Source organism: Papaver somniferum, chromosome 7 (genome assembly GCF_003573695.1).
Source record: "Papaver somniferum cultivar HN1 chromosome 7, ASM357369v1, whole genome shotgun sequence".
Classification (NCBI taxonomy): domain Eukaryota; kingdom Viridiplantae; phylum Streptophyta; class Magnoliopsida; order Ranunculales; family Papaveraceae; genus Papaver; species Papaver somniferum.
The window spans coordinates 15,333,619-15,355,787 of NC_039364.1; the positions used below are offsets into that span (position 1 = coordinate 15,333,619).

Genomic DNA, 22,169 nt, shown 5'->3' on the forward strand with positions numbered 1-22,169 from the left:
AGACACATAAAGATTCATTTACTAAAAAAAAATAGCAATGCCCAAACGCAATGCGCAACAAAATGCTGTTAATTAGCATTTTGGTTTTTCCTGATAAAAAATATATATACATATAAAATAACATTTTGGCTAGTTAATTAATTTCTATGTTAGTGCAGGTCATGACTGACATAGATGATCCATACTTACGGGAACGTCTCCACTGGTAGTTTTCTCTGTTACTTTATCAATTTGATCTAAATCTTTTGATACAAAAAGTACAGATATTTCAACAAGAATAGATAATCGAGCTTAGGTTTCTCCAAGCTCTAATTTTGCATAAGTTGTAGAGTGGATCCTCCATATGCAGCATGTTCTTAGGTTGGTTCCAGCTTAAATTTCTACAAGCTGCTTTTACAAGCCTCAATAACATGCCCTTGGTCTGAATTCAACAGATGAAACTTATGAACAAAAATGAAAATAGATAAAACATGAAACTGATATTCATGTCATTCTATATATATGTTTATGTGTGTTTCAACTTGAGATTGCGCAAACCTTTTCACATTATCTTTGACTTTATGGGAGTTTATTGCTTTTTTTTAGTCAGGCTATATTGCTTTGTTAATATGAAATTTGCCCACTTGAACTAATTTCAAGAGAAGAACGTGATGCATACTTTTAGTAACTATTTTTGTTTACATGCATTGGGGGTTGAACAAGTATATGAAAGCAAAGTCTTGGAAAGTGAGAGCTTTCTCAGAAGTATAAGGGAGTCTAGTTTGTTCGTACTAATTAGCATAGTTGGTAGATAATCTGGGGATCCAAATTTGACTCTCCCCATGTTATGTTAAGATACAATCACTTGAATAGGAAACAACACTGAAGCATGTCATCATTCATCAATAAATTTTGTAGGAACAAAAGTCAAATAGGCAGAGTTGAAATCCACAAATTTCATTCCTGCATCCTCAGCTGTAGATCACTTTTTGTATTGTTTAACAATGAGTCAGTTGTTAGGGATGGCACCGAGCCTGACAACAACAACAGCATCAATATTCATGTATTGAAAACCCATAATGTCCTTTTTGTGATGAGGCAGCAGGTACTCTTATTCATGTATGTATTCACTGTTAATATGCAATGTCTGTGTAAAGTTTGGTGCCAAATATATTTACTCTTTAGTAATCTGAGTAATACTGTCATTCTCTTACAACATAGCTATTCAGTATAAAAACAAGAGATACATTTAACACAACTCTAGCTCCCAACTGTCCCATTTTTTATGAATTCTTAGCAGCAACCATTTATGTATGATAGAAATAACACTCATAGTCTCAGCAAGTTCGACTCCACATAACTGCCTCAAACGTAATGCAAAACATTTCCAAGATGCTAGTTTTGCCGGTTTGGGTCTAATTTTTTAACAAAATCGTGCAGGAGAATGCTTAGCAGATCTGGAAATATCAAACAAGGACCAGGGACCTACAGCATGCAGAAGCTCTAGTGTTGCTTATATCGGTGTAGTGGATTTTTATTCTGCAGCATAGAAGTACGGATAACAAGGGAGGAAAGGAGGTTCTGACTTCTACTATTGGTATATATAGGATTTAAAAATACTTTTATCGGAATGTAAAACTTAAATTGGCTCTATTTTGGATCCTCAATGGTCATATGTCAGAAGGCAAGCATTTCAAGCTGCTTATGGCATTGCTAAGAAGTGGTTTAGTTATGCCTAGTGTATGAGGCTCCTGCTAGTTTTTGCTATATTTTTTACTAAAAAAATGCCATTTAGCAAAAACTGGCCTTGCAAGCCGTAATTTCTACTAGTTTTTGCTGTATTTTCAAAGATGGGAACCCTCCTGAGATGGGTTGGTGTTGATTTCAAGAGCAACCTTATATCGGTTGGAAGGTCCCTGAGGAGAAATCAACCAGACGCTTAATTGGTGGTTATATTGCTAACTGAATTGACTAAACAATCAAACAAAGTCGAACAAGCATATGATCATAACAAACATATCTGTATTTCTCCAATAAACCCATCTTGAATTAACAGTAGATACACCATTAACAATAATTTGAGAAGGTTCAACAATTTCACCAGTAACATGACCATCAAGATCAGTAGAAATCAACACAGATTCAAATTGGTCAGGCCATAGAAGGAAGTTCGTATGATCTAATTTCAGAGATACAAAGTTACCAATATTATTAAAAGGTAGAGGAAAATAGCTTGAATTACCAGATACAGAAGCAGCGGAAATCGGTTGTTCGATTTGTGGATCTTGAATTGAAGATTGCGGAGGAATTGTTGAGTTATGTTGAGTTTGATTATTCATTGATCCTCTGGTATTCGACATTTGAAGTATGATGAAGACAACAAATCAAGATTTTGAAGAAATCAAGATCCAGAATGATTTTGAAGAACTTATGAAATCAAACAAGTTGATTAATGATCAGAAATTTGTCGAAAAATATATTTGATCAATAAGAAGTGAAGAATCACTAGTATGTGTAGAAAATTGTTACAGAATTTGACCTAGATCGTCCCTCTCGGATACCATGAAAAAGCTGTAATGAATGTGTGGATGCAATATATTACACAGTAATGATCAGGTGTCTTACATAGATAGGGAGGAGAGGTATTAATACAGACCAATAGACTAGAATCAAGTCAATGAGACTTGACTTATACATGACTTTTCCTAATAGAAGCAAAAGAGTGGAAAGTGAAAGCTTTATCAGAAATACAAGGAAGTGTTTCTTTTTCTTTTTAACGCGAAATCTCTCTTTTCCTTGCTTCTTAGCATGTGTATTGATAATTTGGGGTCCAAAGTATGAACTTTTGTTCGAAGTGTGTGGGCTTCCAACTCAAAACTAGTTGGCTTTGAGTTGGAAGCCCACACACTTCTAACATGGTATCAGAGATAGGCCCGTATGAGAGTGAAATGAGAAGTAGATCCAAAGGGCTGCCTGTCCACCCGTACAGAAGTCCACGTTGTAGTGGCTTAATCTTCTCCGCCCTACACGTGGAGGGGCAGCATGTTGGAGAAACTATAGATAGTCCCAATAGCTAACTCCTTAGCCTATATCTTAATATATAAGGTGTGGAGCCACTCCACTCTTTGCCAATTGGTTTTGAATTGGAAGCCCACACATTTCAAACATGGTATCAGAGCTAGGCCCGTATGAGAGTGGAATAAGAAGTAGACCGAAAGGGCTGCCCGTCCACCCGTACAGAGGTCCACGTTGTAGTAGTTTAATCTCCGTCCTATACGTGGAGGGGGAGCATGTTGGAGAAACTATAAGATAGTCCCACATAACTAACTCCTTAACCTGGATCTTATATATAAGGTGTGGAGCCACTCCACTCATAACCAATTGGTTTTGAGTTGGAAGCCCACGCACTTCTAACAACCTTCACGAGGCCTGTTAAGGTGAATTGGAAGTCTGAATAGGGAACAACACTAAAGTCTGTTATTATTCATCTATAAAATTCGTAAGAACATAGAGTCAAGCAGATAAGTCAATTACTCAATTGTTCAATGTTCTATGCTATAGCTATCAACATTTATAAATTGTATCGTTAACTACAACCAAGCTAATTGATAGGATGTTGTCAATTATTCAGAATTCTGTCTTCAAATAATTCTACTTTCCATCTCCATTATAAAGCTCAATTCTGGCTGGGTACTTTACACACTAGTACCAAGACTTACATGGCAAATATTCTGCTGGCATTGAAGGAAATTCCCATCTTCTTACCAATGGATGGATTTTCTAATAATTCATGCTGTACCCAACATTTCATGCCTACCACAGACGTGACACTTTCCGCAATTCAATGCTGCATCGTCTTTTAACACAAATATCACCCAGTTTGACAGTGATAATGAAGGCGTCGATATATATTATTTCTATGTTTCCATCTTAAGCTAGAGGATTTTGTCACTCGGACTTGAAGATTGGTAACTTGGACATTGATGTGATCTGCAAACAATGTCTAACCTGTAATACTCAGTACTAGGTTTGTTGCATTTGTTACTTCCAAAATTACCAGATTATATGATTTGACTTGTTCCTCCAAAAATCTTTAAGATATGTTGTACTCATTTGTTTCATTTCTATTTTTTTTTTACTCGATAGTGTCTTTTGTTGTTCTCTATACAAAGCTTTAGTTTCTCAAGCATAGTAGTAGTAGTCATATTTCCCAAGAAGAGGGAAACTGAAATTCATCTATTTCTATGGTTTTCAGTGGTAGCTAGTATGTCTAAAGGCAAGCAAGTCAAACTGCTCATTGCATTGCCAGGAGTGTTAATATGTCTAGTCTATGGATTCTTGCTTTGGCGAGAATTTGGGCATCTTCTTACCATGGATGGGTTTTCTTAGACTTGTAGTTAGCCATACGTTTCATGCCTGCATCCAAAGTTCAGCTGTACCAATTTTCGTATTGTTTGGATCATTTCTGTGATGAAGCAGTAGAAACTCTTTTCCATGTGGAAAGCTGTCAACCATGACCTACACCCATCAATTCCCTCTTAACCAATCACCATATCCAATTCTGAGAACTTTACTTATGGCACCTGAGCAACCAAATGCTCCTTTCCCTCTTAACCATGCTTTCACAGTTTTTAGTGCCTTGAACAACTGGAAAGACTCAAAACAATTATTTGCAATGAAAATTAAATGCTGCAATTCTGTGGACAAGTCTGGTTATTAACATGCATTTGCGTGTTATGTATTTTCTTTCTAATGCATTTGCGTAAAGGTCACAAGGACTAATCTCAATACACGTACACTGTACATGGTTTAATTATCTGAAATATGCTATGTTTATCTCCGAATTCTCAGCTTCCTTTATACGAAAAAGTCTGGCATCGGGATGACTTACACGTGCACTTAGAGCCCACTTTTATATGATTACCAATGTTAACCATACACGTGTACCTTACAACAACATTTTGCTATGACAGCCATTCGTTATCGGCGACACCATCATTGCTAATGGCTCCAGCTATGGACGAGCCGAAGCCCCGACTCTTTGTCTATCTTTTCTCCTTCATATTTCCGAGTATTTACAAGAAAAAAAGAAAATTAGTTGTAACCGCCTACAAAGTTAAAACCTCGTACTATTGGAGATGGTCCGTAAGCCAAGAAGTAATATATCTGTAAAGAGTTCGAACCTTAGTAAGCAAAGATCTAAGACTTTTAGTGCAAGCTATATTGGAGATGCTCTAACGACAAATACAGTATAAAATCAATCACACCTTGCATCTTGATTTGCACGAGTACAGTGGATTTATTTATAATATATATGGTAGCCAAAGAGAGATGCACTTAAATTAATCACATTAACAGAACCAATAATCAATGTCTAATTTTTTAAAGAAATGATGATGTGCATAAAACATATGGGCTTCTTTTAAATATAACCCACATACTTATTAACCATACTCCAAAAAATATAAGCTAAAATGAAAAGTCAAAAACTAATATGAAAAATCAAACAAGTTTTAACTTTTTGCTAATAATTAAATATCCCTCTTACTCAAAATCAAAATAAACCCTAATTTTGTTTCTTAATATACTTAAAGCAAGTTCAGTAAACCCAATCATTGACTGTTCTCTTGATAGTCTTTTAGGATCATCGCACGGAAATAATAGAGAGATGGAAAGGGAGAAATACCGTGAGCCAACTTTGAATTAGTCTTATCTTACTAGTATGAGATACATCGAATCCATATTACAGCATCTGCAAGAACTATATACAGCTGAAAAAGTTGATATCATGGCAGATGTCTCAATGAATAAGTTCTGTTCTTGTCATCTACTTGATTAAAGAAAAGTAATATTTCTAAGAAGGCGTGACACACTTGGATAGGTACTTGATGTTTCTCATGAACGTGTTCTTCGTTTCCTACCAAAGCATATAAGCCGTGCAACATGTAAATCATCTCCCACAATAACCAAATCCAAACACAGAGAAACCCCAATTCAATTTCTTTTCGTACCATTTCTAAGAGCATCATATACTCGTCCTGAATAAAAAAAATACTAAAGTAGTGAATTCAACTTGGCTATGAAACAACACAATCAATTGTTCCCTATACTCTCGATTATGAAAATTAATGGAGACAGTTTCAGTACACCAGATTCTTCTTTTTTTTTTGTTGTTGATGTTGATTTAGGGATTTAATATGAAATTATTTGAGCTATATTTAATAATTATATATAATTTTATGGGCTATATGAAATGATTATAAAGGTTTGTTTGATTACTTTAAGCAATTACTCAAACGGGCTATGGTTAATAAATGTGTAGGCTAAATTTAAGAAAAGCCAAACATATAGCCGATAAAGGCAGGAGGAAAGACAAGTTCTTTTATAATTTAGTTGAATTAATAGAGGTGAACTTCATAGATCCAGATATAGCTTGAGAGATTTCTAGGTCAGGAAATCATGGATATCTACTATTTTGGTGTATGTTTTATAAGTATGTGCGTAGTTAGATTAACACATTATGTGTATAGATGGAGTAACCCAAAATGTAATGGAATATCACCACCAGGTTTCCCTCTCATCGGAGAGACCATTCAGCTGTTCATCCCGGGCAACTCGTTAAATATGCAACGCTTCGTCAACAAGAGAACAGTTAGGTAATTACTCCCTCTGTTACTTTTTAATAGGCTGGTTTTCATAAATAAATGTTTCAAAAATATAGGCTGGTTTCCTAATTGGGAAAGTCAAATGCTACTTTGGTTTTGTGGGACCACTATTCTTTTAACTTCTTTTGACGACAAGTGTCATGTGACCATTTCACTTTACTTCTTTTGCTGACAAGTGTCATGGGGACCATTTCACTTCATTTCTTTTATTGACAAGTGTCATGAGGACCACTTTCAATGATTGGTTTTCTTAATTTCCTTAATTTTCTCTAAAAACCAAACCAGCCTGTTAAAAAGTAACGGATGGAGTACATTCTTTGTAGTAGTTTAGGATTTGGATTCTTTAGGAAAATTTTATCTTTTATAACATCATTTACAAACTAATATATGGTCATTTTTCACCAGAAACGTTGTTTCGGACCAGCTTGGCCGGTCAGCCAGTGGTAATTTCAAATGACCCAGAATTCAACTACTTGCAACAAGAGAGGAAGTTAGTAGAGTTGTGGTACATGGATTCGTTCACTACCATTTTAGGAAAACGATGAATGCAGTGACAACGAGTAGTTACATTCAGAGGTACATCAGAAACATAATTCTAGATTACCTCGGAACAGAAGCTTTGAAAAATCAGCTTCTCGAAAAAATTGAGGTCATTGCAAACCAAGGTCTACAGTCTTGGTCCACTCAATCCTCAGTTGAGCTAAAAACTTCTATTCCAACCTATGTTGTAAAAGGCGCTGGGCAAGGCGAGGCGCCAAGCCCAGCGCCTAAGGCGTCCTAGGCGAGCGCCCGAAAAATAAAAGAAACACCAACATGCATAATTTGGCGCCTAGACGCCTTTTTTGCTTAGGCGCTAGTCCAGCGCTTAAAGCGCCTTAGCGCCAAAGGCGCTCGCCTTTCACAACATAGATTGCAACTGTAAGAACACATTTATCTTGAACGTTGGTGCTATGCCTGATTTTGTGTGCACTAGTAAATGGTTTTCTGTAGATAACAGATTAATTTTCGGTGCAGATGGTATTCGAATTAACGTTGATGGAGTTATTTGGTTATGATTCTTCGAAATCATCAAAATTCCTTAGTAAGATGTTCACCGACTTCTTTTCAGGTCTTATGACCTTTCCCGTAAACATTCCTGGCACTGCTTTCCACCGATGTATGAAGGTAATACTCTCTTCTATTTTATTTATGTAATTCATCAACAAGTTTACACTAGCTTAAACTGATTTCTAATTGTAACTCTGCGTGGTTTAAATATAGAACCGAAAAAAGGCTTTAGAGCTTATGAAGGATATTCTGCATGAGAGAATCAATTCACAAGGGAAGCGCCGGTGTGATTTTATTGATCAACTCATAGAGGACATGAAAAAGGAGGATTTCTTGACGGAAGATTTTGTGGTTTATATGATGTTTGGGCTTCAACTTGCCAGTTTTATGTCTATTTCTGCGAACCTGACAACAGCTGTAAGGTTAATGACAGAGAATCCTTTAGTGAACAAGGAAGTAAAGGTCCGTGCTATACATTCTTTATAACCATTTATTTGATAAGCAAAATTACGATTACAACAATTCACAAACATAAGCTTGAAAATATTCAATGGTCGATTCCTGGTTTTTGTAGGAAGAGCATGAAGCAAGTTTTAGAAGAAAGGAAAATGTGGATGCTTCACTTACATGGAAAGATTTTAAATCGATGGCTTTTACATCTCAGGTACACAATCTAAGTGCAAGAGTGCCGCATATTAGAAATGAGCACCCACAGAATTAAAACCAGTCCGGTTAAGAAAAGTTACATAAATCCATTGAGTTTATTTTTTGCAGGTACTCAATGAAACATTTAGGATGGCCAACATTGCCCCAGGGATTCCTAGGAGGGTGATCAAAGATATCCATATAAACGGTACTTGAGTAGTATTTTATTAAGAAAGAAAATGTGTCTTTAAGAAAGAAAATGTGAATTTAGCTCTAAAACTGTATTGCATATTAACCTTTGCAGGATATGTAATCCCAAAAGGATGGACACTTATGGTTGTTGCTACGGCTATTCACATGAACCCTAAAAAGTTTGATGATCCTCATATCTTTAATCCATGGAGATGGAATGTAAGTTGGATTTTTAAAGTTTGTTTAAGTTCTTTTGTTGGTTGATACTGAATGTAGAAAATATGATATCAAAGACTTAATGAACACAATTCGTAACTCAAACAAATCTCTTGTATTGATGTAAATAAACTCATGGCTTAACAACCTATTTATAGTTTAACAAACTTGACTCTCAAGCAAAGACTCTTTCCTAACAAAACAAATTCTAAAACAAGACTCTTCTAGAATATTCTGAAATCTATACGTAACCAAACTTTAAAACTGGCAAACTTGTTTCTCAAGTTTACTACACGTTCACAATAACGCGTAATATCTCCTACTGATTGTTTCCATAGATGACACCAACTTCCACTGGTTGCTTTCACTCAGACAGTAGCAACTCCACCTAGTTGCTTCCACAATATAATGTCAACTTCTCTAAGTTGCTTCCTCTTAACAGCATCAACTTCTACTAGTTCCTTTCACAAACTATATCTTGGTTTAACAACTTCATGTACAAAGATACAATTTATGAAAGGTGCAGTGTTATCTGAAGAAAGTATTGTGGAACACCTTGCCAAATAGTCCACAATACTTCCAGAGTCAAGGTGTGAAAATTGTATCTTTGGCAAACAACACAGAGATCCATTCCCAATGAACAAAGCTAGAAGAGCAGAACAACAGTTGGAGATTGTACACAGTGATCTGTGTGGTTCTATTGAAGTAACATCACATGGAGGTAATAATTATTTCATAACTTTAATTGATGATTTTAGTATAAAAGCTTGGGTGTATCAACTTAGACAGAAAAGTGATGCTTTTCATGCTTTTAGAAGCTTTAAAGCATATGCTGAGAAGCAGATTGGAAAGAATATCAAGATACTAAGAACTGATAGAGGAACAGAATATACCGTTGTTGATAGTTTTATGGAAGAACATGGCATTCTACATAAATTAACAGCTAAATATACACCTCAACAAAATGGTGTTGAAAAAAGAAAGAATAGAACAATAATGGAGATGGCAAGAACTATAAGAAGAACAAAAGATTTACCAAAGAACTTTTGGAGTTATGCAGTTGATACAACAGTGTATTTACTTAATAGATGTCCAACAAATAGTTTGAATAATAAAACACCAGAAGAAGCTTGGAGAGGTGCAAGACCAAGTGTAAGACATCTGAGAGTTTTTGGGTGCATCGCTTATGCACATGTACCTAAAGAACTTAGAAAGAAGCTAGATGACAAGAGTGAAAAGTGTATTCTTGTTGGTTATAGTTCAGTAACCAAAGGATATAAACTTTTCAATCCTGTAACGGGGAAAATAATTATTAGTATAGATGTAATCTTTGATGAAGACTCTCAGTGGAATTGGAATGCAACCAGCTCAACAAGAGAAAATGTCAGAACAGTTCCAATAGCAGTTGAAGAACAAATAAATACTCAAGATGAAGTTATTAAACAACAAGAAGAAAGAAGAACTGAAGAAGCAACAACTGAAGTGGTAAGAACTGATGTGATACCACAACAAGAGACTGCAAGACCAAGAAGAAAATATGTTATACCAGCAAGAATGAAAGATTATGTGATAACAAGAGATGATGATACTGATGAAGAGGAGATTAATTTTTCTTTATATGGAGATTGTGATCCTGTTGTTTATAAAGAAGCCTCTAAAGATAATGGATGGGTACAAGCAATGGAAGCTGAGATAAACTCAATAAAGAACACAACACATGGGAACTTACAGAACTTCCAGAAGGAAATAACTCAATAAGAGTCAAATGGGTTTACAATACAAAGTACAAATCATATGGTGAAGTTGATAAATTGAAAGCAAGGTTAGTTGCTAAGGGATATAGACAAAAACAAGGAATAGACTATTCTGAAGTCTTTGCACCAGTTTCAAGACTTGATACAGTTCGAATGATCATTGCTCTAGCTTCTCAGAAGCAATGGAAGATATTTCAGATGGATGTAAAGAGTGCATTCTTGAATGGTGTACTAGAAGAAGAAGTATATGTTGAGCAACCAGCAGGTTATGTTATGGAGGGGAAGGATAATCAAGTGTACAAGCTAAAAAAGGCTTTGTACGGTTTAAAACAAGCACCACGTGTTTGGTATACAAGAATATATTCATACTTCATTGAGAAATGTTTTACAAGATGTCCACATGAGCATACACTGTATTTGAAAGCTAATTCGGCAATCATATTATAGTTTGTTTGTACGTGGATGATCTTATTTTTAATGGCAATAACTCAAAGATGATCAAGGAATTCAGGGAGGATATGGTGAAAGAATTTGAGATGACAGATCTTGGATTAATGTCATACTTTCTTGGCATTGAAATACAACAAATAGAAAGAGGTATCTTTATTAATCAATAAAGATATGCAGAAGGAATACTTAAGCGTTTCAATATGGATAATTGTAATCCAATTTTAACACCAACTAAAGAAAGGTTGAAGCTAACAAATTGTTAGATGAATCAGGAGAACTTGTGAACTCAACAGATTTTAAGAGTCTTGTTGCATGTCTGAGATATTTAACTGCTACAAGACCGGACATTATGTATGCAGTCGGATTAGTTAGTAGGTTTATGGAGTTACCAAGACAGTCACATCTACAAGATGCAAAGAGGATTTTGAAGTATGTCAAAGGAACAATTAGTTTGGGAATGCTTTTTACAATTTCTGAAGATCCAAAATTGGTTGGTTATATAGATAGTGATTAGGCTGGAGACACAGAAGGAAGTAAGAGTACATCTGGTTATGCATTTCATTTAGGAACATGATTCTTTTCCTGGTCATCAAAGAAACAACAAGTTGTTTCCTTGTCTACAATAGAAGCTGAATACATAGCTGCTGGAAATTGTGCTACACAAGTTGTATGGCTAAGGATGATGTTGAAGTCTCTTTTCAGTGAGGAGATTACACCTACAACAATAATATGTGATAACAAGTCCTCAATTTCATTAACAAAGAATCTGGTTTTTCATGGAAGGAGTAAACACATTGATATCAAATATCATTACATTAGAGAGCTTGTCAGAAATAAGGAGATTGTTGTTGAATTTTGTGAAAGTAAAGATCAAGTGGCTGATATATTTACCAAGTATTTGAAGTCTAATACCTTCATCTATTTGCGTGGAAAACTTGGAATGATTAGTAAGGAATATCTTGGTTTAAGGGAGGATGTTGAAGATTAAACCAAGATATAGTTTGTGAAAGCAACAAGTAGAAGTTGATGTTGTTAAGAGGAAGCAACTTAGAGAAGTTGACATGATACTGTGGAAGTAACTAGGTGGAGTTTCTACTGTCTGAGTGAAAGCAACCAGTGGAAGTTGGTGTATGGAAACAATCAGTAGGAGATATTACGCGTTATTGTGAATGTGTAGTAAACTTGAGAAACAAGTTTGCCGGTTTTAAAGTTTGGTTACGTATAGTATTTTACGTATAGATTTTAGAATATTCTAGAAGAGTCTTGTTTTAGAATTTGATTTATTAGGAAAGAGTCTTTGCTTGAGAGTCAAGTTTGTTAAACTATAAATAGGTTGTTAATCCATGAGTTTATTTACATCAATACAAAGAGATTTGTTTGAGTTACGAATTGTGTTCATTAAGTATTTGATATCAGATTTTCTACATTCAGTATCAACCAACAAAAGAACTTAAACAAACTTTAAAAATGCAACTTACATTCCATCTCCATGGATTAAAGATATGAGGATCATCAAACTTTTTAGGGTTCATGTGAATAGCCGTAGCAACAACCATAAGTGTCCATCCTTTTGGGATTACATATCCTGCAAAGGTTAATATGCAATACAGTTTTAGAGCTAAATTCACATTTTCTTTCTTAAAAACACATTTTCTTTCTTAATAAAATACTACTCAAGTACCGTTTATATGGATATCTTTGATCACCCTCCTAGGAATCCCTGGGGCAATGTTGGCCATCCTAAATGTTTCATTGAGTACCTGCAAAAAATAAACTCAATGGATTTATGTAACTTTTCTTAACCGGACTGGTTTTAATTCTGTGGGTGCTCATTTTTAATATGCGGCACTCTTGCACTTAGATTGTGTACCTGAGATGTAAAAGCCATCGATTTAAAATCTTTCCATGTAAGTGAAGCATCCACATTTTCCTTTCTTCTAAAAATTGCTTCATGCTCTTCCTACAAAAACCAGGAATCGACCATTGAAATGCATTTGTTGCATTTCATCAATTTATAATAATTATTAATACACATGCTAAGAAGCAAGGAAAAGAGAGATTTTCCTGTGTTCTTGTTGCAGGAAACAGGAAAATACTGCTAGATCGCTTCTTATGCACAGACCCAGGAGCTACAAAGTTCCATTCTATCACACCCTGTAACGTTGCAATCTTGCCCAACCTATCAACAGGCAGTGCAGATTTATACGGAAGCATGTGGGATCCCGTTGGCTAATTTCATCATCAACGAAGCCGCCCCTCAATACATGAAGTCATTGGCGGTAAAATAATTTGATGTTATTAAATCCACTCTCCCTACCTGCTTCTCATTATCAGAACGTGAATTGTTCTTATGGCACTGTAACAGAATTCCACACTCTATGGACTTTCTCAAGGAAATCCCTATCAATGGGCTTAATCAGTCCATAAGGCCAAGACAATTTTGTGTTGTTCTCATGTACCGTTTTGGTATACCACTCTTCGATAGTGACAGTGTATGCTCTAGTTGCGGCCACCCTGTGGACATCTTTGGCGACCACACTTTGCATTGTGCTAAGGGTATCGGTCTTAAATTCCGACACGATCTTGTTCGGGATATCTTGTTCGATATGTGTTACAAAGCGGGAGTGTCCGCCAGGAAAGAAGCGTCTCTTGGACTTTCAACCACTGTCAAAGAACTAAAGCCAGTGGATATCCTTGTCCTCAATTGGATCAATGGGAGAGATATATGTTTGGACGTCACTGGGGTTTCTCCCTTCACAAGTGCATGCACACGCAACTTTACGCCGGGTCACGCCATCACTATGGAAATCAAGCGAAAATGTCAAAAATATCTTGACATTTGTACCACATATGGTTATGAGTTTTGGGTTCTAGCTTTCACTTCTTTAGGGGAACTAGGCGAGGATACAATTACATTCTGAAGAGATTAAGAAACAGTCTGACCAGTCAATATGTCAATCAGAAAATAGGTGGTTCTCTTTTTCATAGACGGATCGTTATTCAAAAAGTTGTTGGCGTCCAGCTTGTAGCCCGGCTTCCTACTACCGCTGTGTAACGACGCTTTACTCTTGTAAAAGTAAACCAAATTGTATTACCAAATAAAATAATTTTAATAATAAAGTAACAATTATAATTGCGAAAATAGAAAAATAACGAGGAAACCGCAAATGCAGAAAAACCTTGGGACCTAGTTCAGATTAAATACTCTCAGAATTAAGCCGTTATACAAAATCTAAACCAACTTCGTATAGTTGAGACCAAGCAACTAAGCTTATAGTTCACCTAGTTTCCTCAGTATCCATGCACCTCCAACTTGTATTAAGTCACCCACTTGGGAACAATTCCTTTGGTTCGTATTCCCGGGAACTTATTTTCCCTAGTCCAGTGGAAATTAAGTTGGCAGAGTTGGAACTACCTCCTTATTTTCCACCCATATAAATAGCATTTTCCGTCACTTTCTCTTTCTTCTCCATTTCTTCTCATCTTCCCCAAAATTCCGCCATTGATAGAAAATCACTAAGCATAAATCTGGGTAGTTCTCACTAATCTCTCTATGTTGTATCCTTAATTCTTGTGAAGATTCCTCTGTTCTTCCTCCATGGTGGTTGTTTTCATTATCTTTTTGATTGCTTTACCAAACCCTAGATTTTTTCTGAACCAAAAAAAGTTAGGCTTGTATGTATTTTTAGGTTTCTACATAGATGGGTAAAGAAATCCTCATGCTTGATTTGATGTTTCTCGACCAAAAGGTTAGGGTTAATAGAAATATTTGTACCTTCTAGGGTTAAATTAGTTTTCATCATCAGTTTGATGTTTTTTTTCTTCTATAGAAACAAGAATGATCTATTAGTTCTGAGGAGATTGATTACTTGGATACTGTATGACTAAATTTTGAGGAAATATAGTATAGGTGCAGATGAATTTTGACTAAATTTTCCACCCATTTAATTTTCATGCCAAACATCAAGTATTGCACTGGAGGTAGTATGGTTTCTAGGTAGTTGGATTTCTAGGTAGTTAGAACTACCCAGAATTTGAATTCCCTTGGTGCCAAACGGACCCTAAACTCTTAAAACTACAAAACTAAAACAGTTTTTCCTTTATATAATCTAAACTATCGATTGTAAACTAAACCACCGATTGTTAAGGGTAGAATCAACATTATAAAAATGAGAGATAAGGGGTGACTTCATTTTAGGTTTGGGTGACCCTATTTTGTGAAAAGACGAGAGTACCCAAATATATCTCAATCTAATACTTTTCCACCTATAAGTCCCTTCTTCCGAAAGTGATTGTCTCTTGACTAAGTCGAGACAATACAACAAATCGGTTTCACACTTCATGTGATCGTCTATGGATACTAGATTGAGACAATTCAACAACATAGGTTCGGAATTAACCAAAAACTTTAGATTATCTATCAAGTAAATGAGAATTAATATTTGTGTATTTTACTTCTAATTATAATAAACAATTATAATTGTGGAAATAGAAAAGTCACTAGTGGAAAATGCAAAAAAAAAGTCTTCCAGAAAAAGGATTAAAACCTCCAAATAGGACTGTTTCTGGGAGCCCCAATCCTGTAGTTTTATTTTTCGAAAGGACTTCTTTTGAGATTCTTTTAATTTTTTTAATTAAGACTCCCTTAACCAGTATTATTATAAATGTTGGCCGACACAGTTGTTTCTTTAATTTTATACAAAAACCTGTGAAAGCCGATTTACAGATTTGGATAGTGTTTAATATGGGCTGAATAATTTCAGAAAAGCTGATTAATCTGAACCCCAATCTGACTACAACCTAAGATTACGAATTCCTTCAACTGAAACTAGAAGTTCATTACATAAACATATCATAACATTCACCATTTCATTCAAAATTTGAAATTTATTGTACAATATAAAGTGAATTCACATGTGAATTGAACTGACACTTAGTTCAAAACCACATAAAACTCTACACAACTACTGAATTCACATCATTTTAGTTTCTTAGTTTCTTAAAGATGTATTTTCTTACTTTTGGTGGAAACCAACCTACAGACGATGAAATAAAAAACCATCAAAACGATGAACTGGGCTGCCCAACTGACCAGAATAGTATACCTACAACAGAGAGGATTACAGACCTCGAGAAATGTACAAATAGTTACTGGATCAACAATTGTGAGTCTACGGCTTTGACTCTCCTTGCATTATTTACCAAAACACGTCATCTTCCTTATCAAGGTTAATAATCTTCCAAACTGATCTGCAACAACCCCAAATAAAAAAATAAATATCAGGGTAAGCGATGAAAGGACATCATAAATCCTAATTACAAGCCTTGGAAACTGAACAAAAAATTTTGATGAAGGAGAAGCCAGTGATGATAGTACAACAATGGTAGTGTAATAAAAAATCCAAGTAGCTATTGCAAGAAACAGTCAGAGAAGAACGGAGTTTTAATGTTGGTGTTCATTAACTTGTAAATGTAAAGAAGATTTATACCTGACAACATTCTTCAATCTTTAGATTTAGCTTGTTTCCTGATAACATGAAGAGATGACCATGTGTTGATATCTCCATGTACATAGAGAAAATACAAAGAAGCAAAATTCAAGTATTCATTCAATAATTATTACATGATCTCCATCTTAATACTCGTTGTCAGAAACAAATGTTGAAATTACCGGAGATGAAGTTGCGGATGCAATAACACATATAGATCTTCATAAGCATTTACATTTAGGCATGATCTTTTGGGAGATTCTAAAACACGTTTTTCAATATGAACTAGGAGGGTGTGTACCTAAAACAACAATGCATACGAGAGTTATTCCAAATTGGACTCACTAACATTGTCCCTAACCTACAATCCAGAGACATGGCGTATGTAGTAGAGAGAACCAAGTTTCCAGTTAGAAATTAAACAGACAGGATTGCAAACCTTACCAATAATCTACACTTAGCATTCAGATTTTGAAAATTAACATGCTCAAGCTGAGAAAGTCAGAAGCATTTTATAACCCGAAAACAATATTAGTTACCTGACTTTAAATGATTCTATCGTCACAAGCATGCCCATTTTCAAGACTAGCACACTAGAGCAATAATGTACCTCTCACACTGCATTTCAGCCTATAAAATACAGTAGATAAATGACTAAATTAACTGTAATAAATGAGATGGATAATTGTAATGGCAAGTTTACTTCAATGTGTAATTATGATTTCCTCCTCCCACTGTAACTCGAATGTCCCTTTACCTCATGACTCAACAAACTTCTATCAACCACCTGCAATTTTGACAATTAAGCACTGTAATGTTGATGAATATAAACAACAAAACAAAAAAATTGAGAAATCAGTTTAGTGCCTCAACATGGGACTTCCTTTAGGCATAGTTCATTCTTTGTTCTCTCCCGTAAGACTCTTCTCCATATATCTGCAAATAAAACAGATAAAACCTTCAGTTGATGATAAAAGGGATGCGTACTAGCATCGTTTCAACTTCTCAAAATACATATGCAATACATAGACAGTACATATACTTTGTAAACAGAGAGACAAAGTAGCAATCTTAAGAGAAACCACTGAAAAAATATCTTGTCAACTATAAAGTAATCAATCAAGCAATCTATTAAAATCTAAACACATGAAAATATTCTCAATAGACAACCTTCGTAGGGTATAAATCTTAGGTCAATCTAGGCTAGCTAACAGAAGCATCTCGCGACATAATGAAATCAGAATCTTAAGAGAATATGGTAAAGCCAACAATAATTTGGATGTTTTATGGCTCCCAAATTCCAAAACTAGAATCATACAACAGACAATATACCAAAATAAGCAGTTGACCTCACTTACCATCCTCTTATTGTTCATCAATTTCATCGACATATCCAAATTCAGCATCACCTATATATGTACAGATAAGTACCTATTCATAACAGAAAAACAGAACAAGCTAAAGGAGACTTTTCGCAGGTACCTTCCTTATGACTTCATCTACAGTAGAAAAACTAAGACAACATTTTAACAATAAACTAGAGAAATAATTACCAAGCTTTTAGGGTAGGTAACATAAAGAATCGAGATCTGTAAAATTGCTCATAATCTCAATCTGGATTAAAAAGAAAAGTCAGTAACCTATATGTACAAAAGGGTGTAAATGTATAACAAATAGCAATTACCTGTATAAGGTAAGCTTCATTTCAACAGTCTTCTTCCGTCCTCTTCTACCGATGAATGATACTGGTAATATGATCATAAATTCCTCAGATTCAAGCTTAGTGTATTAGGTAATCCTAACTTCAAGAGAGATGAGAAAATCAAAACTACTATTTAGCATACACAAACAAGAGCATAACAAAAGGAAGCTGAACATAATCAGTCCAAAGTCAAATATCATCAACATATACTGAAGTAGTGGGGATCCAGAAAAAAAATCTCCCATTAAGTCTCTATGAACATAAATCACACAAATATAAAAATTAAAACACGTTACAGGCTTCATTTATGTTGACAAATTGAGAGAAATTGAAACAACATGGATAAGATTTTAAAACAAACCGAAATTTCAGTCAGAGAGTAATCATTAGAGATCTTAGTTAACAGTTCGAGATATAACAAAACCCCAACTGAGTAAAAAAAAAAAACAAAATTTCATTCAACAATAAGAAATTATAAATCCTAAATAACCCATAGAGCTAAAATCAGTTAGATTTGCACCCCTATCAACAAAAACCCTAACAAAAAAATGCAAAAAGAAAAAAAAATCAGTTGAATGTTCATTATAGATGAAAAAATCTCAGTATTCTGTGAGGGGTTTCTTCAATTAGGTTAAGGGGTTTTAATGGTATTTGTTCAAATCGAAAACTGATAGGAACAAGTTATGGTTTTGATCAAAGATTGAACTAAAAAATAGACCTAGGGTTTGGTAAATGATAATAAGAGATTGCATAAAACCCTAAAGGTGAAAGCATGATGGTGAGTAATTTAGAGAAGGAAACATAGGAATGAGTCATGGAGATTATTGTTAACTAGTATTGGAAGGATAGAGTGAAAAGCAGAGGATGTGGAGGATCAATTTTTTTTTTTGCAAAGTTTTTCTATGTAAGAGAGAAAGGAAGTGGGAGACGAAGGGAAAGAGAGATAAGTCGATAGAAACGTGAGAAAGAGAGAGAAATCCATAAAACTGGTCCCCACGCAGTTTTAATCGTATTCCTTCTAGAAGCTTTCTTATTTACAAAATTACCCTTGATATATTACGACTTCCACGGAAACTCTATTCAGTTTTCCGTAATTTTTTCCATAAAAACGTCTACTTTAGAAAGACTAGATGATTAAGGAGGCCGTTTTTATAAATCTTAAGCAGACTTAATAAATTCATTTTCCACTAGTGAGTAACGAGGAAACCGCAAATGCAGAAAAACCCCAGGACCTACTCCAGATTAAATACTCACAGAATTAAGACACTATACAAAATCTAAACCAACTTCGTATAGTTGAGACCAAGCAATTAAGCCTATAGTTTACCTAGTTTCCTCATTATCCATGCGCCTCCAACTTGCAATAAGTTACGCACTTGGAACAATTCCTTTGGTTCGTATTCTCGGGAACTTACTTTCCCTAATCCAGTGGAAATTAAGTTGGCAGAGTTGGAACTACCTCCTTATTTTCCACCCATATAAATATCATTTTCCGTCACTTTCTCTTTCTTCTCCATTTTTTCTCATCTTCCCCAAATTTCCACCGTTGACAGAAAATCACTAAGCATAAATCTGGGTAGTTCTCACTAATCTTTCCATGTTTGCATCCTTAATTCTCATGAAGATTCCTATGTTCTTCCTCTATGGTGGTTGTTTTCATTATCTTTTTGATTGCTTTACCAAAATCCTAGATTTTTTCTGAACCAAAAAAAGTTAGGATTGTATATATGTTTAGGTTTCTACATAGATGGGTAAAGAAATTCTCATGCTTGATTTGATTTTTCTCGACCAAAAGGTTAGGGTTAATAAAAATATTTGTACCTTCTAGAGTTAAATTAATTTTCGTCATCAGTTTGATGTTTTCTTTTTTTTCTATAGAAACATGAATGATCTACTAGTTCTGAGGAGATTCATTACTTGGATAATATATGACTAAATTTTGGGGAAATATAGTACAGGTGCAGATGAATTTTGACTAAATTTTCCACCCATTTAATTTTCATGCCAAACATCAAGCATTGCACTGGAGGTAGTCTGGTTTCTAGGTAGTTGGATTTCTAGGTAGTTAGAACTACCCAGAATTCGAAGTCACTGGGTGCGAAACGGTGATACATATTTATCTATGTACCTTGGTGACTATTATTATAGAGGCGGAATTCAGAATAATAACAGACGAAAACTTAGAAAACAAAACACACTAGAAACCAGATTTGAAGTAAATATCTTCTCTAGATTATGAACAAGAAAACTATTACAATTATCTCTTTGTTACGCTCACAATATCTTTAAAGTAAATAACCTTAAAACTGTTTGCTAAGTTTGCTTTTATAATAATTAATTTCCTCACAAACTTCTCTCAAGGTGATTTGTCTTACAAACCTCCCTCTCTGATATAAGTGTGTTTGTATCAAAAACCACACTCTAGATGTCTTAGCTATGAGCTAAACATCTCTATTTATAGATTTAACGGTTTCCCAAATCTTATAGGAATCTATTTCCTTATCTAAGAATAATACATTTTCTAGGTATATTTATATATGTAGGAATATTACCTTGTCTAGGAATATTCCTAATCTAGGAATAATTCCTTTTCTAAGTATATATTTTCTTATCTAGAAATATAACCTTGTATAGGAAATATTCCCTTTCTAGGTATATTTCCTTATCTAGGAATATTACCTTGTCTAGGAGTATTCCTTATCTAGGAATACTGCCTAAAAATCAGTATTCCTTCCTTAAATTACAATTCTATCCTCAATCCTTCCTTGAATAAAAATATCTTCTCTAGATTATGAACAAGAAAACGATTTACAATTCTCTCTTGGTTACGCTCACAATCTCTCTAAACAGTAGTTAACCCTAAACTGTTTGCTAAGCTTGCTTTTACAATAATAAATTGCCTCACAAACTTATCTTTAGGTGTGCGTGTTAAACCTTCTTTTCTAGGGGTAAAACCACACACTCTAGATTGTCTTAGCTATGAGCTAAACATCTCTATTTATAAATTTAGCGGTTTCCCAAACCTTATAGGAATCTATTTCCTTATCTAAGATTAATACCTTTTCTAGGTATATTTATATATCTAGGAATATTACCTTGTCTAGGAATATTCCTAATCTAGGAATAATTCCTTTTCTAAGTATATATTTTCTTATCTATAAATATAACCTTGTCTAGGAAATATTCCCTTTCTATTATATTTCCTTATCTAGGAATATTACCTTGTCTAGGAGTATTCATTATCTAGGAATACTGCCTAAAAATTAGTATTCCTTCCTTAAATTACAATTATATCCTCAATCCTTCTTGAGGATCACTAGTTCCCGGAGAGAGGAAGATACACATATATCATGCGCCCCCACTCAAGAACTTGAACTCCCGTGAAAGTTAGATTGGAGGTTAAGGAACTCGAGGGTTCCTTTCAAACTGCTGAACCATCTCTCTTTGCTGGAAACTGGACCTTGACGTCTAATTTGAAAAGATTCCATATCTCTTCGTCTTGTCTTAGTCACTCTTCGTTCCATGATGCCATCTTCTTTGAGAGCTTCTTCTTCTCCTTCTTCAAAAACACCAGACGGAGACATAGTCTTTTTTTTCTCCTTCCGCTTAGGTGTATGAGAATGAGTACCTTTATTCGATTCCTTATGGGTAACTTGAATCGACTACGTGTCTGTTTGTAGATCATCCACCTTTTCTTTCATTGTTTATGGTTCGCTATGCTTAGGATCATCAACTAACTTTCCCATCTTTGATTCCCTTGTTCTCCTAACATCTTCTAGCTTCTCGAGAACCTCACCAAGTTTTACGTAGAGAGACCTAGTGAAAACCATAAACCACAAGAATCTTTTCTAAAAGAACGAACCTTGCTTTGATACCAACTTCATACGTTTTGATCTCTTTACCTTGGAAAGCTATTATTATAGAGGCAGAATTCAGAATAATAATAGACGAAAAGACTTAGAAAACAGAGACACAAGAAAGTAATGTGATTAAAAATATCTTCTCTAGATTATGAACAAGAAAACGATTT

The 22,169-nt window shown here is 34.8% G+C and overlaps 1 protein-coding gene and 2 long non-coding RNA genes across 12 annotated transcripts; all 3 read right to left on the reverse strand.

Annotated features, from left to right (window-relative positions):
* Positions 1 to 742: 742 nt before the first annotated feature.
* On the reverse strand, positions 743 to 2,550 carry LOC113293090. The gene is made up of 2 exons (XR_003332040.1): positions 2,222 to 2,550; positions 743 to 1,013 (listed from the first exon to the last, which is right to left on the reverse strand). It is a non-coding gene; the product is annotated as an uncharacterized LOC113293090 (long non-coding RNA).
* A 9,810-nt stretch (positions 2,551 to 12,360) lies between these two features.
* LOC113294191 (cytochrome P450 87A3-like) lies at positions 12,361 to 13,494 on the reverse strand. The gene is made up of 6 exons (XM_026542602.1): positions 13,408 to 13,494; positions 13,266 to 13,304; positions 12,819 to 12,908; positions 12,630 to 12,708; positions 12,427 to 12,533; positions 12,361 to 12,369 (listed from the first exon to the last, which is right to left on the reverse strand). The coding sequence occupies exons 1-6, from the start codon at positions 13,492 to 13,494 to the stop codon at positions 12,361 to 12,363; spliced, it is 411 nt and encodes a 136-aa protein (XP_026398387.1).
* Positions 13,495 to 15,787: 2,293 nt separating this feature from the next.
* On the reverse strand, positions 15,788 to 19,076 carry LOC113296092. 10 transcript variants are annotated; one of them, XR_003332972.1, is made up of 6 exons: positions 18,122 to 19,076; positions 17,991 to 18,051; positions 17,796 to 17,868; positions 16,977 to 17,373; positions 16,438 to 16,475; positions 15,788 to 16,198 (listed from the first exon to the last, which is right to left on the reverse strand). It is a non-coding gene; the product is annotated as an uncharacterized LOC113296092 (long non-coding RNA). The 10 variants fall into 10 exon arrangements; XR_003332967.1 differs by having other exon boundaries at positions 16,438 to 16,738; XR_003332971.1 differs by having other exon boundaries at positions 16,620 to 17,373.
* Between the last annotated feature and the right edge of the window lie 3,093 nt (positions 19,077 to 22,169).